This window comes from Podarcis erhardii, assembly GCF_964252035.2.
Source record: "Podarcis erhardii genome assembly, chromosome: 13".
NCBI lineage: Eukaryota > Metazoa > Chordata > Lepidosauria > Squamata > Lacertidae > Podarcis > Podarcis erhardii.
In genome coordinates, this window is record NC_138502.1 from 39913770 (window position 1) to 39928948 (window position 15179).

Below are 15179 nucleotides of genomic sequence, written 5' to 3' on the forward strand. Positions count from 1 at the left end.
ACCAATTTCCAAAAACAAACTAAATCCTGCAAACAGGAAAACCAATGGCATACCTTGATTGTTTTTGACATGTCTCGTTGATTTGGAGCACAGAACCTGAATCTCCTAGGCTACAAAAGGATCTAGATTCAATGCCCTTCTCACCCGGCTCACCAGTTGACTTGTACTCCTGCTACCGTACACGATTTCTCCTCTGGGTTCAGCGCACCTGGCAGGACCATCTGGGCTTTGAGAAACATGACTGGCTGAGCTCTGAAAGGGACCATAAACATAGTGAACAAGGGTAAGCAGGCAGGAAGTTCCAAGAGAGACATTTGCTGATTCTTTAGTTGTTGTCAAACAGCACTGCAAAGTGTTGGTGACGAATGCACGAGACCTCAGTGCTGCAAAATCTACAGCTTCCGAGGGGCTTAGAACACCTTATCACGTCAAAGCCCAGCCTGCCTTTATAAAGCAATTATCCTAACTTGAAATGCATCCTTGTACACAAGGACCGGTCACCTTGCGGCCTGCTAGATGCCCAGCTTGGTAAAAAAAGTGTCCTGAGAGACGGTGCCATGTATATAGGGCAGCAAGTGAGAATGAGGTGGCTCATTTAAGGGAGAAGGAAACCTTTGGTCGGCTGAGGAGGTGGATTCAGTACGCAACAACAGGGCTGAGGAACCTGTAGCTCTGTGGTGTGCAGTTAGTGTTGGTGCTGACCTTTAAAGCCCTAAAAGGCCTTGACCTTGTATACCTGAAGGAGCGTCTCCACCTCAATCGTTCAGCCCGGACGCTGAGGTCCAGCTCTGAGGGCCTTCTGGCGGTTCCCTCACTGTGAGAAGTGAAGCTACAGGGAACCAGGCAGAGGGCCTTCTCAGTGGTGGTGCCTGCCCTGTGGAACACCCTCCCACCAGATGTCAAGGAAATAAACAACTATCTGACTTTTAGAAGACATTTGAAGGCAGCCCTGTTTAGGGAAGTTTTTAATGTTTGATATTTTATCGCTTTATTGTTATTATTAATATTCTGTTGGGAGCCACCCAGAGTGGCTGGGGAAACCCAGCCAGATGGGCGATGTATAAATTATTATTATTATTATTATTATTATTATTATTATTATTAGACTAGGGAGACTAGGCTAGTCCCCTAAATGTTCCCCTGCCACCTCCTTCCCAAAGCCTGAGAAGCTTCTGCCCAACTTAGGAAGGGAGGTACGATGCTCACACACGCAACGTCATGATGTGGAACCCCTGCCCCCCAATCGCTGGTGCCTCTGGCCCTAAATGTTCCTCTACGAGAAATGTCACTGCTCTAGCTCTCCAGATGTTGGGCTCCATTTCCCATCAGCCTCTGTCAGCATTAGAGTTGCTGTTCAACAGCATGTGATATATGCAACTGAAAATGAGCTAGTGACTGTCACCGACTCCCCTTCTTTCTGCCCACAGGGTAGTTAAATTATGGCCACTTCTGCAGATGTCAAGGTATTATTATTATTATTATTATTATTATTATTATTATTATTATTAATAATAATAATATACTGCCCTATACCTGGGGGTCTCAGGGCTGTTCACGGAATAAAACCAAGATATAAAAGCACAAAATACCTAATAAAAATAAAAACAGCAACCCAATATCCCCCTACACACAAAAAAACACATTTTAAAAGGGCATAGGATGTAAATCGGATTAACCAAAGGCCTGGTTAAAAAGGAACTTTTTTGCCTGGTGCCTAAAGGTGTACAGTTTTAGCTTGGTCTTCTAATAAAATGCGTTCCAGGAGTCTATTCGACTCCCGGAAACCAAGGCGCGGCTTCCGATTGGCTGCAGGAGCATCCTGCAGCCAATCAGAAGCCACAGAAGCTGCGCCGGATGTTCAGCTTCAGAAAATTGAAAACCGGAACACTCATTTCTGGGTTTCAGTCATTCAGGAGCTGATTTGTTGCAGGAGCCAAGGCGTTTAAGATCCAAGGTACGACTGTATAATGAAGGCGCCAGGCAAACTTCCCTGGGGAGAGCATTCCACAGATGGGGAGCCACTGCAAAGAAGGCCCTGTTCTCGTGTTGCCACCCTCTGAACCTCTCGAGGAGGAGGCACACGAAGGTAGGCATGGAGTGAATCCTCAGGGTGATGCAGGCAAAAAGATATTTCTTCTGACAACCATCTTCCCCCACCTCTACCAAACTAGGGGAACGATCGTGGTTCCCTCCTAATCCTTTCAGCGCTGGTTGGCTGAAGAGCTTGAAACAGAAGCACAGGGGTGTTGCTCCAAAAAGCAGGGGCCTAAACTGCGAAAGGCTGGGCTGGATTAATCCCTAGCCGGAATTAAGATTGCCGGAAGAAATATCAACAACCACAGGTATGCAGATGACACAACGTTGATGGCAGAAAGTGAGGAGGAATTAAAGAACCTTTTAATGAGGGTGAAAGAGGAGAGCGCAAAATATGGTTTGAAGCTCAACATCAAAAAAAACGAAGATCATGGCCACTGGTCCCTTCACCTCCTGGCAAATAGAAGGGGAAGAGATGAAGGCAGTGAGAGATTTTACTTTCTTGGGCTCCATGATCACTGCAGATCGTGACAGCAGTCACGAAATTAAAAGACGCCTGCTTCTTGGGAGAAAAGCAATGACAAACCTAGACAGCATCTTAAAAAGCAGAGACATCACCTTGCCAACAAAGGTCCATAATAGTTAAAGCTATGGTTTTCCCTGAGAGCTGGACCATAAAGAAGGCTGATCGACGAAGAATTGATATTTAGAATTATGGTGCTGGAGGAGACCTTTGAGAGTCCCATGGACTGCAGGAAGATCAAACCCCTCCATTCTTAAGGAAATCAGCCCTGAGTGCTCACTGGAAGGACAGATCCTGAAGCTGAGGCTCCAATACTTTGGCCACCTCATGAGAAGAGAAGACTCCCTGGAAAAGACCCTGATGTTGGGAAAGATGGAGGGCACAAGGAGAAGGGGACGACAGAGGACGAGATGGTTGGGCAGTGTTCTCGAAGCTACCAGCATGAGTTTGACCAAACTGCGGGAGGCAGTGGAAGACAGGAGTGCATGGTGTGCTCTGGTCCATGGGGTCACGGAGAGTCGGACACGACTAAACGACTAAACAACAAAAAACTGGGAGGGGTGGGGGAGCATTTATAGGCAACAAGATCTCCAGGGAAATCTCGTTCCACTGGTCTGGGGCTCCATCAACCCACCTGTACACAGTCACTTTGCTGGCTCTGAAAGCTCCAACCAGCACATCTGTGAAGGGGAACAAGACAAGCAAAGAAAGTTAGCAGTCCACCAATAGCTCAGTTGGTTAGAGCATGGTGCTGATAATGCCAAGGCTGCAGGTTTGATCCTTCTAAGGGACAGATGCATATTCCAGCATTGCAGGGGGTTGGACTAGATGATCCTCAGGGTCCCTATCAACTCTACAATTCCATGATTCTACGATTCAGTGTTGCAGCATCTCACCAAGCTGCCTCAGGTTCCCAGTTCTGCTCACTCCACTCATGCATTTAGGAATTAAGTTCTACAAAACCCAAGCAAATTTTGCACCACCTGCTAATTAAAACAACCCTTGCAAAATCTAGACTTTTTTATTTAAAAAATAAAATGATTGTCAGCTAATATATGCTCTCCAGATAGCATCACCCAAAGAAAGAAGCAAATATAAAAGAGAAGCTTTGTGACATGACAGCGGATTCCATGAACAGCAAGACAATTAATAAATGTAAATAATTGTATGTCTCATTCTTTTCTTCTAGGTACAGGACATCTCGCATAGCCTTTTGAAGAGTCAAAATTCTTTCACAAGTTAGGGCTTATCCACACTTTCCAGGTATGGTCCTTGCTTTTAAAACTCAGTGTCTAAGCCCCCCCCCTTTTTCTTGCTCCAAACATTTTCTTGCAAAAACCTGCTCTTTGAAGCTCAATTGGAGCAAATGGAAATCTGCGGGAAGCCCAAATTGACATTTGCTCCAATCTAAATACTAAAGAGAGGGTATTCGTGGGGAAAGAGCGGGGCAAAGTTTAAGTATGGATAAACCTTTATTTAATACAGCCGGCAACCCATTTGCATAGGGGTCCCGTTCCCAGCCCCCACAAACATAAGTGCCGTGCCCCACCCTCATTCCTCCTGCTTCTGAGACCTAAAGGATCTGTGCGCCAGCGATCGCGCGTCCGTTGGACATGCCTAAGATGGCCGCCGCCTGTGCAGGCAGTGCTAAAACCCAATGGCGCCTACTTCCGTTGTACGTTACCAGGGTAGCCATTTGCATCGATGTCCACAGCCCCGCGTATGGCGAAGCCAAACCCAGCCGGCCCAGAGAAGGGACTCTCAAGGGTCTGGGTTGGCGAGGAACTCAAGCCCTCATGGTGCCCTCGGTAGATGTAAACACGGCCACCTCCATCTTGGCCGGCGAAGGGGGCTCCGATGGCTATGTCTGTGGAAAGAAAGAAAGGATGGGAATGTAAACACGACAGAACCAAATCGATAAGGTGAAGTCACCCATTTGGTCAGAAAAGATGGCGGGGAAACAGAGAGAAGCAGAGGAAAAGCCCACGACGCAGAAACAGGTCAGGCAGAAAAGGCGTCTGTGTGGTGGGGAAGGCAAAGGTCTCCCCCACTCCCAGAAAAGGCAGGATTCAAAAAACAGAAGGAGGACCTGAGGCTTAAATTGAGGATTTTCGAGGTACTCCCACATTTGGCTCTGGGAAGGATGTGAATTCTAACACGGCTCTCTAGGTCTCTTTGTCTAACCTTCCTTGGGCATTTTTGCTTGGCTAGAATGCTTCTGAAAACGTTCCCCCTCCCCCCAAAAAAAGTTTATTAAGCTTCTTACAAGTATAACACAAACTAAAAAAAAACCAATAAAGAAAAAAGAAAAAATAGAAAGAGAAATAAAACAAATAACAACAAAAGATATAACAACAAAGACACAAATACAGTACAAATAAATAATTAATTAAACTTCCAACCTTATAAACATATTACTTGACTTCCGCCAGTCCCTCCCATCTGAATTTCCTTGTAACTAAAGGTAGCAGTTTTCCAATATCATTATTCAACAACAATATCCCAATTATAGTCAAGTTTCTTAACTTTTCTTAACCTTCTAAATCTCATTTAATAATTAAATCCTAATTTAATCCTAGGCCTAATTGATACTTTCAGGTAACTTCAAATTTTTAATGTTACAATATCTATTAAAATAGTCTTTAAATTTCTTCCAATTTTCAGAATGCTTCTGAAAATGTTTCTTGCTTGCCTCCATGGAGGATAAAGAGGAATGTGTAAATGTGAGGAGGAACAAGGTTTTGTATCTACGCCCTTAGTATTTTATTATTATGATTTGTTAAATTTGTACACCACCCTATACCCAACAGGTCTCTGGGCAATTACCACATAAAATCACAATATCAAAACACAAAATGCATAATATCTATGAGTAATACATTTCAGCGACTCTTAAGGAGATTTTTTAAATTAATCACATCCATTTGCATTCTTCACATTATCTCTCTCTGTCTCTCCCTCTCTCCTATTTTGCTATCCTCCTCCCATCTCCTCCCTCAACTACCAGGGCCTGCTGAGGGCAAACTTCTTCAACACAAACTTATCGTTAACAGAATACAAGTCTGCCGTAGTGAAGGAATGGGTTTCTGTGCAGTCAGTTTTGAAACGGGACCCAAAATCCACCTTTTTTTCCTTTTCCAAGGGAGCATTTCTAAAATGCTTTAACTTGAGCTCTTGAGCCAAAACCCAGCTGTATAAACAAGTGCTCAAAGCTCTCTCCCTTATCAGTCCATGAAGGCTGGTAATGATGGATGGCCTTGTCCATTCCAAAGTGGAACAGGGATGACACGTCTAGGTCTTATCTTACGTCCCGACCACACTCTGACACACAGACCTAGTCCGGGAAAAGCACCAGAGTATGTTCTTGGAGTTGGTGACCTCTTGTTCCAAGATAAGAATATAGGAACAGGAAAACCCTTTTATGGTCAGGATTACAAGAAGGAAAACCCTTTTATGGTTAAGAGTACCAGAGCAGGAACATCTATGATGTCAACCTGCACGTATAAGCTGACATGGCTAGATTCCTAGGGAAGGGGGAGAGGGTGCCTGGAGGATATATATACAGCATGAAATCTCTCATTTTTTTGGGCTTGCTGTGGACTGACTACGCAAGTGCCTTTCTGCTGCTCCAGAGAGCAGAAATAAAGAACTCTTTATCTGAACCAACCCTCGGTGTCATTTGACTTCCTTCCTCCCGTCCGGGAGCAACGCAGAGCCCACCAATCGGTAAAGTCTAATAAGGCTACAGTAGAAAGGCAAAATCCATATCCATTGCTCCGCCCAATTTCACCTCTGGCCCTTGTCCTCTCTTGGCATGTGGCCCCTGGAAGGGAATGCTGCCCTCGGGTTAAAACAAAACACTCTCCGCCCATGCTATGGTGAGGAACGGATTGTGATTGTAAGTGAAGCTCCGACGGTCAACCTTGAGCACTCGATTGTGGGGTGAGGGAATGGAGAATAGGAAATTGGGGGTTAAGAGAGGGAGATAAAAGGCCTTCCATCCCATCCTTACCAGTGCATCCATCCTGGTCTATGTCGCCCAGGGAAGCAATGGCCATGCCAAAGCGACCGTAGACATCTGTGCCCGTCAGCCTCTGCCAGGGGGTGCTGTAAGCAGTGGGCGTCTTCTGCTGCAGGTATAAGTAAACTCTTCCCACTTCATAGAGTTTCCGGTCGGAGTGGCGCTCCATGAAGAGAGGGGCCCCCACCAAGATGTCATCTTTTCTAGTTCAGGGGGAAGAACAGGAAAGTTCCCTTAGAGCTCTGATCATGTCAGACTCCAGCCAGACATGCTGCTGCTTCTAGGTCCAGGGTGTCTGCATTATCCAATGTAATCCATTCTTTTAACCAACTCAGGCAGGCTGCTTCATAATAGATTTGCAGATCTGCCAGGTTTCTAAGCAGAAGTTGGAGACCATCTGCCATGGATGAACTAGTTGAGATTCCTGCATAACAGGGGGTTGGGCTAGATGACTTTCAGGGATCCCTCGCAAGTCTGCAGTTCCACAATTTTGGAGTTCACCCAAATGCACTCACAGGGCTCAGTGACCCAGGCAGTAGGAACAGACTGATAGAATTTCTATGCCGCTTTTCATTCAAATGAATCCCAAAGCGGCTTGCAAACTAGATATAGCAATAGCATAACAGAACATCACAAATGCAGCATAAATCATATAAAGTAATTAATTGTATAAAATAAAATCATATAGAATAATTGATAATTAATCAATCAGTAAAACAATTGCAAGCTCTAAAGCACTATTAACAAAGCAGCAACTAAAAACCTTGTCTCGGGCAGAAGCAGGTAGACTGCCCTTAGGCATGGAGGCACCACTCTCAACTATCACAGTTAGCAGCTGCACTGCAAAGCCACCCAGACTTTGAGGGGGGGGGGAGTTAGAAGATCTAAGGCACCCAATCCTACCAGTACATTGATTTCAGTTCTCTGCTGAAGCTTCTTCTTCCCCTTCTTCCCACACATAAGCAGCACGGTTGCCATTAATACACATAGGCTGCGAAGGGACATTTGAAACACAGCCTTTCCCGCAAAGAATTCTGGGTACTGTAATTTACCCCTCACAGAGTTGCCATTCCCAGCGACCCCTTAACAAACAACAGTGCCCAGAATTATCTGAGGGAAATCTTTTGCTTAGAACAGGCTTCCTCAATCTCGGCCCTCCAGATGTTTTGGGACTACCATTCCCATCATCTCTGACCACTGGTCCTGCTAGCTAGGGATCATGGGAGTTGTAGGCCAAAATCACCTGGAGGGCCAAGATTGAGGAAGGCTGTTCTAAGCGAAAGATTTCCTTCAGATAATTCTGGGCACTGTTGTTTGTTAAGAGGTCGCCTTTGGTTTGGACTCAGTCTGACCCTTATATTTCCCTCCCCTTATGGTTTTGATGAAGCTGCATTTTAAATTGCATTTTAACTTGTATTTTAAATTGGTGTTTTTTCCCCCATTACATTTTTACTGTAATTTTACTGTTGTTAGCCGCCCTGAGCCTGGCTCTGGCCGGGGAGGGCGGGGTATAAATAAAATTTTCTATTATTATAATTTGTTGTTGTTGTTGTTTAGTCGTTTAGTCGTGTCCGACTCTTCGTGACCCCATGGACCAGAGCACGCCAGGCACTCCAGTCTTCCACTGCCTCCTGCAGTTTGGTCAAACTCATGCTGGTAGCTTCGAAGACACTATCCAACCATCTCATCCTCTGTCGTCCTCTTCTCCTTGTGCCCTCCATCTTTCCCAACATCAGGGTCTTTTCCAGGGAGTCTTCTCTTCTCATGAGGTGGCCAAAGTATTGGAGCCTCAGCTTCAGGATCTGTCCTTCCAGTGAGCACTCAGGGCTGATTTCCTTCAGAATGGAGAGGTTTGATCTTCTTGCAGTCCATGGGACTCTCCAAAGTCTCCTCCAGCACCATAATTCTAAAGCATCAATTCTTTGGCGATCAGCCTTCTTTATGGTCCAAGACTGGCTTAGAATGTCTGTATTGTGCTTAGAATGGCTGAATAGGGTGTACACAGCCATAAAGATACCATGGCACTGAATAGCGGTCAAGAAATCTAGATATTGCCATATACTTGCCTTCCCCAGTACAATGTCCTTCACATGTTTTGGACTACAAATCCCATCAGCCTCAGCTCGCTTGCACCTGAAGCTGCTAATAGCAGCACAAAGATGCTTGGGTGTGGGGTACTTTTCACTGGGGGGAATGTGGGGAAGGGTTACCCCACCTCCCATTGTTCCATGGCCCTGAATCTGATCAGGAGCTCCCATGTCTGTTTTCGGTTCAAAAACCAAAAAGTGGTATCTCAAGCATGGGGTTCAAAGACAACTGAAGTAATGTTTTATTTGGCTGCTGGGATTGTAGCTCACAAGACTCTTAATCTCACATTAATCTTGAGCCCCACGTTAGGCAAAAGATTCCTTGTGGCCCCTTCCAACTCTAGAAGACTATAATGATTTGCTCCTCAGGGCAAAACCTAAACTCGTTTCTGCCAAGGCTGCAGGAGCAGCCAACTGACAAGAGATGGCAGCAGACTCAAAAAATGGGGACCTAGATCTCACGGGGAAAGGAAAGGAAACAGAGGTAACGCATTGTCCTTCAATTAACTTTTTTGGGGTGTTTGGGGGTGTGCAAGCTTCTAGATTAAAACAGCAGTCTTAATCAGAGGGCTCACTGGGGAGGATGCATGCTTCTGAATTACTTTTAAATTGTGATCAGCAGCAGTTTTACTGTATGACCATTTAAACTGGAGTGAGGGGCGGTTTGGGATAGCCATTCCAGTCCCTCACTCTCGCCTTTGCTTTAGCACATGGTACTTCTAAGGGGCCCAGGTTTGGCCCCATGAGCCTCATCCCTGTTAAGTATAAATTGGTTCAATTGGAATGGAAATGAAAAATGTATGTGTATTAATGAAGCTTTAAAATGGGAAATGGCTAAATTCTACGGCTAACGTTGGGCTAACATTTTCCACAGTAAGTTTCTAAAGGACTCTGAACTGTAACTAGTTAATGATCACCTGTTGATTGTTTCTCTGTGCTCAGAGTGAACCTTTGATCATGTGATGGAGGTATTGAGTTGCAAATCTCCATTTTAAAGGGAGTTGCCTATTTAGTCTTTCTCAGAAAAGGCAGAGAACAAAAGGATGTGATAATGACTCTCCAAAAAGAGCTGCATAGCCTTAGGCAGACTAAGGCAGTCTGGAACTGGGGAGAGAGACACCATTTTGATTTTGGGAGTTACCGGTATCTTTTATTTCTAAGATGCTGAGCCTGTTCCAGAGAGCACAAGACATCGTTTGGATACAGTGGTACCTCGGGTTAAGAACTTAATTTGTTCTCGAGTTCCGTTCTTAACCTGAAACTGTTCTTAACCTGAGGTACCACTTTAGCTAATGGGGCCTCCAGCTGCCACCGCCGTGCAATTTCTGTTCTTATCCTGAAGCAAAGTTCTTAACTTGCGGTACTATTTCTGGGTTAGCGGAGTCTGTATCCTGAAGGTCTGTAACCCAAGGTACCACTGTATTTGGGGTGTATCTTTGATGCTTATGTTATGTTTTTAAAGAGTTTTGCAAGCAAAAGTTTGAATAATACTTTTATGGGCCTGGATGATTATTTCTTCCAAAAGGAGTCTGTTCTTATGATTCCAATACCTTCAAACTGTGCACTATTAATATCTGGAACAATAATTAATATCCCTCCCAGTTCACTGGGTTGTAATTTAAGCCTAGTGTTAGGGTTCGGATCTGAGTGCAGGGGGATGAGGTCTTCAACCTGAAGCTATATTTATAGCAGGGGGAAGATAGATTAAAACTCTAGCTGGATCTAGACACATCAAAAAGGAGATTTAGGAAAATGTGTTGTAAACCTCATAGCAAGAAATCAAAGAAGAAGAAGAAGAAGAAGAAGAAGAAGAAGAAGAAGAAGAAGAATTGTTGTTGTTGTTGTTGTTGTTTGGATTTGATATCCCGCTTTATCACTACCCGAAGGAGTCTCAAAGCGGCTAACGTTCTCCTTTCCCTTCCTCCCCCACAACAAACACTCTGTGAGGTGAGTGGGGCTGAGAGACTTCAGAGAAGTGTGACTGGCCCAAGGTCACCCAGCAGCTGCACGTGGAGGAGCGGGGAATCGAACCCGGTTCACCAGATTACGAGTCTACCACTCTTAACCACTACACCACACTGGCTCTAGTGAAAAACAGTAGTCCACAGCGCCATCTGGTGTCACAGTATTATAACACATATAAAATGCTTTTTCTTTACTAATGTTGCTGAGTCCTTAGTTTGACCAGAGCTGTTCCAAATCCAAATCAACTGCCAACTGCAATGCTAATTCCTGTGGCCTTACCCATCGCCATTGATATCTGCAACCGCAACTGTGTGCCCAAAATAGGATGCCACCTGCAAGAGGTAAGAGGGTGAAAAACAATGTGCACCTCCCACTTTTATATTACTAAAATCATCATCATCATCATCATCATCATCATCATCATCCTGGCAGTCAGTAATAGTAAAGGCAACAATACAAAATAGCCAATCCATATAGCTTAATAAGCAATACTGAAATGAGACCATATTAGAATCAAATAAGTGCAGATAAAAAGCAAATAAAAGCAAGAGGCATCCATTTCAACACACAATTCAATTTAAAAACGACAGATTAAATACAGTGGGGGAAAATAATCTCAAGAAGCCTTTATAAATAAAAAGGATGGGTTGCTGGCCAGCAGAAGGTCATCAAGGGCCAGCTGAGCCTCTCTCAGTAGGGAGTGCCCAAGTTTGGGTGCAGCCACTGAGAAGGCCCTGTGTCAGGTTTCATAATACCCCTTTGGCATTATGTCTGGCTGAGAAAAGCATGCCATGGAAGAGGCAGGAGGGAAGGAAACCATGCTGCTCAAGGCTTCGTTACCTGCTCACTGGGGAGGGACCGCAGAAGACGGAAGGCATGCTTGAAGGTGAAAATTTGCACCTAGGATAGGGGACAGGGATAAGAGAGTCAGGGGGATTTCAAGGGTTAGTGATTCCCACCCTCCATATTTGTCAAGAAGGTGGAGGTAAGAAAGCAACCACCGCCCTCCATTGCTGAGAGTGACCACAGTGTACTTCACAGGGTAAGAACAGCACAGATGGAGCCCCAAACCAAGGAGGCATTTGGGCAGTGGCAAGCAAAGCCTACATGGTTGTGTCATAACTCCTCCCTATGACCCCCAGAACCTGCTTTCAATGCAAGACAATATGTGAAATAATAATGGCAGAGTGCCACAGGGCTTATTTTTGGCACATTATTAGCACATACCCCGTCCTCTGAAGCTAGGTGCCACTGCTCTCAGCCCTAGAACATACAGTCATACCTCATGTTACATTTGCTTCAGGTTGCGCGTTTTCAGGTTGTGTCCCGCGGCGACCCGGAAGTACCGGAAAGGGTTACTTTTGGGTTTTGGCGCTTGCGCATGCGCAGACAAGCAAAATGACGCCACGCGCATGCGCAGAAGCAGCGAATCACGGCCCGCGTGTGCGCAGACACGCAGACTAGGGTTGCGTTCTTTTCAGGTTGCGAACGGGCCTCCAGAACGGATCCTGTTCGCAACCAGAGGTACCACTGTATACTGAAACAACAGTAAAGACAAGGGTGTCTCTGAGCATGCAGGGCTCTTTTGTTTCGGATTAGATGGAGGGCACGACACAAGCATACAGGCCTGACGCCCCTGGAACCTCTTGTGTCTGGAATTCAGCACAGCCTGTGCACTTATTTCCAGATGCGCAGAAGAAAAAATGTAGGTCTCCTGCACAGGACTCACCGCTCCTTTTGTCAGGCTCTTGTTAGGAACGCCCACAACATACTCTGCAAAGAGAAGAGCCATCTCAGAGGTTGTGACTCACCCAGTAGGCTAAGTTCACAACACTCCAGACATGAGGTTTGTGCTAAAGCGTCCTGAAGACTGAGCTTGGAGACTCGGGAGGAGCTATCTGAGTTTGGAAAACTGTGGCCGAGAAGGGATGGCCCTAGCAACATCATAAAATCTTACTGATAACGTTAAAAGGTCCTGTATACCTGAAGGAGCATCTCCACCCCCATCGTTCAGCCTGGACACTGAGATCCAGTGCTGAGGGCCTTCTGGCAGTTCCCTCATTGCGAAAAGTGAGGCTACAGGGAACCAGGCAGAGGGCCTTCTTGGTAGTGGCGCCCGCCCTGTGGAACATCCTCCCATCAGATGTCAAAGAGATAAACAACCACCTGACATTCAGAAGACATCTTAAGGCAGCCCTGTTCAGGGAAGTTTTTAATATTTAATGCTGTACTGTTTTTAACACTTGATTGGGAGCCGCCCAGAGTGGCTGGGGAAACTCAGCCAGATGGGCGGGGTATAAATAATAAATTATTATTATTATATTATAAAAGATAAAAGCCCCTGCCCCACACTGTAGGCAAGGAACAGCAGCAGTTCGTTGTTCTGTTGCTCCTTACAGCAGCCTGGCAAAATACGTTAATTGTATAATTCCCATTTTACAGATGGGAAAGCTGGGGCTGGGAGACACTGATTGGACTGAAGTCACAAAGTCAGTCCATGACTAAGGCTTGTGTACACCCCAAAAGGCACTCCCCCAAACAAACAGTTCTGGGTTTAACCCTCACATACCTACAATTCCCAGTGCCCTTAGCAAACTACAGTTCCCAGGATTCTTTTTGGGAGGGAGCGTAGGGAACTGTGCTTTAAATGTGTTTTAAATGTATACTGTGTCTGCAGTATTCAGCTGCAATTCAAATGCCTAGCAATAAGAGCCACAGTTCAAGAAGGACACTGACAAACTGGAATGTGTCCAGAGGAGGGCAACCAAAATGGTCAAAGGCCTGGAAACGATGCCTTATGAGGATCGGCTAAGGGAGCTGGGCATGTTTAGCCTGGAGAAGAGGAGGTTAAGGGGTGATATGATAGCCATGTTCAAATATATAAAAGGATGTCACATAGAGGAGGGAGAAAGGTTGTTTTCTGCTGCTCCAGAGAAGCGGACACGGAGCAGTGGTTCCAAACTACAAGAAAAAAGATTCCACCTAAACATTAGGAAGAACTTCCTGACAGTAAGAGCTGTTCGACAGTGGAATTTGCTGCCAAGGAGTGTGGTGGAGTCTCCTTCTTTGGAGGTCTTTAAGCAGAGGCTTGACAACCATATGTCAGAAGTGCTCTGATGGTGTTTCCTGCTTGGCAGGGGGTTGGACTCGATGGCCCTTGTGGTCTCTTCCAACTCTATGATTCTATGATTCTATGATTCAATCGTTTATGTTGAGCAAAGTTAAGCTTAACCAAGCCGCAAAGCCAGCTAAGTCTACCTACTGTACCCCTGTTGACCCTAGAGCTGAGCCAACATTTCTGAAAAGAGTTAAGGGGGGGCAATTCTGCTGACTGTCCTCCAATTACTTCCCCGATTATGTAAATAGAAGCTCTCAGGTTTTCCCCACAATATCCTAAACAATGCTAGGGTGTTGAGCAGGGGTCCTCAAACCTTTTCAGCAGGGGCCTGGTCCACTGTCCCTCAGACCTTGTGGGGGGCCGGACTATATTTTCTTTTGGGGGGGGGAATGAATGAGGGATGATGAGCGGCGTGCGAAAGGGCTCCAGAGAGGGACTGCTTTAAATGGCAGGCGCTTGAGAGGGGCGCTCAGCCAACTGCGGCTCCTGTGTATTGCGAGCGGCAGGGTCTGGTGGTGGTGGAGGTACATTGAGTGGCGTGTGAAAGGGCTCTGGAGAGGGGCTGGCACCAACAAAGCCCTGCCCCCTTCCTCCTCTAGGCAGGGTGGGGAGAAGCCAGGAGGAGGGAGGGAGGAGGCACTGCCACTGCCGCTGTGGGAAAGGAAGGGAGGGGGAAAGAACGGAAGTGCTGGCGATTCCCGGACCGTCCGGGGGCCAGATTTAGAAGGCAATTGGGCCTGATCTGGCCCACAGACCTTAGTTTGCCAACGCATGATGTTGAGGATGCCAACATGCAATTGCCACTTTCAGAAGCTAGGATGGCTGGAGAGAATTAGGAGGGGGAAAGGAAATAGCCTTGCCACTGCTATTGGTGATCCCCCACCTCCAAGGAACTACTCCCCCTGAGAATATTTGACATAATGGCTTCCTTTCCCTCCCCAATTTTGCCATTCATTAAAATGATGGAGAATTTCAGGAGATGACTTTTGCTCAGCTCCAGACCCCACCCTACTCCACCTCGAAAACCACCCCTGGCAAAGACTCATTCCCTTACCTGGCGACTCAGGGTCCTCATTAAACTCCCCAAAAGCCACTGAATACCCTGTGTGGATGGAAGGATGAGAAGATTTAGTCATCTGGCAAAATCTCCAAAGCTAAGAAGGACTCACTGTGCTCCTACCCATGAGCAGCAGAAGTAGAACCAAGTATGAAAAGTATGTATTAATATAGTATGTGTTAATATATGCAAGTCTGCTTAGTTTGCATGACTGACATAGTTTAGAGTTCTTTCCCCTCTTGGAAAGAAAGTTCATCTTTTCTAGGGCACACTGGAAGCCCTGCCTTAGAGGCTCATCTATCTGTAGACAATTCCTTCCACAAGGGCTAGTTCTGGACCAAAGGGCCAAGTCAGAATGGGGAGGGCAATGGTGA

At 45.9% G+C, this 15179-nt stretch overlaps 1 protein-coding gene across 1 annotated transcript in view; it reads right to left on the bottom strand.

The window, feature by feature from the left end:
• Nucleotides 1–15179, bottom strand: part of ITGA2B (integrin subunit alpha 2b) — a 61815-nt gene that overhangs the window by 34871 nt on the left and 11765 nt on the right. The window contains 8 exon segments of the mRNA XM_081837654.1: nucleotides 154–252; nucleotides 3192–3237; nucleotides 4242–4424; nucleotides 6570–6781; nucleotides 10910–10962; nucleotides 11471–11530; nucleotides 12360–12403; nucleotides 14803–14850. Of these exon segments, the coding sequence (XP_081693780.1) occupies nucleotides 154–252; nucleotides 3192–3237; nucleotides 4242–4424; nucleotides 6570–6781; nucleotides 10910–10962; nucleotides 11471–11530; nucleotides 12360–12403; nucleotides 14803–14850 (745 nt within the window).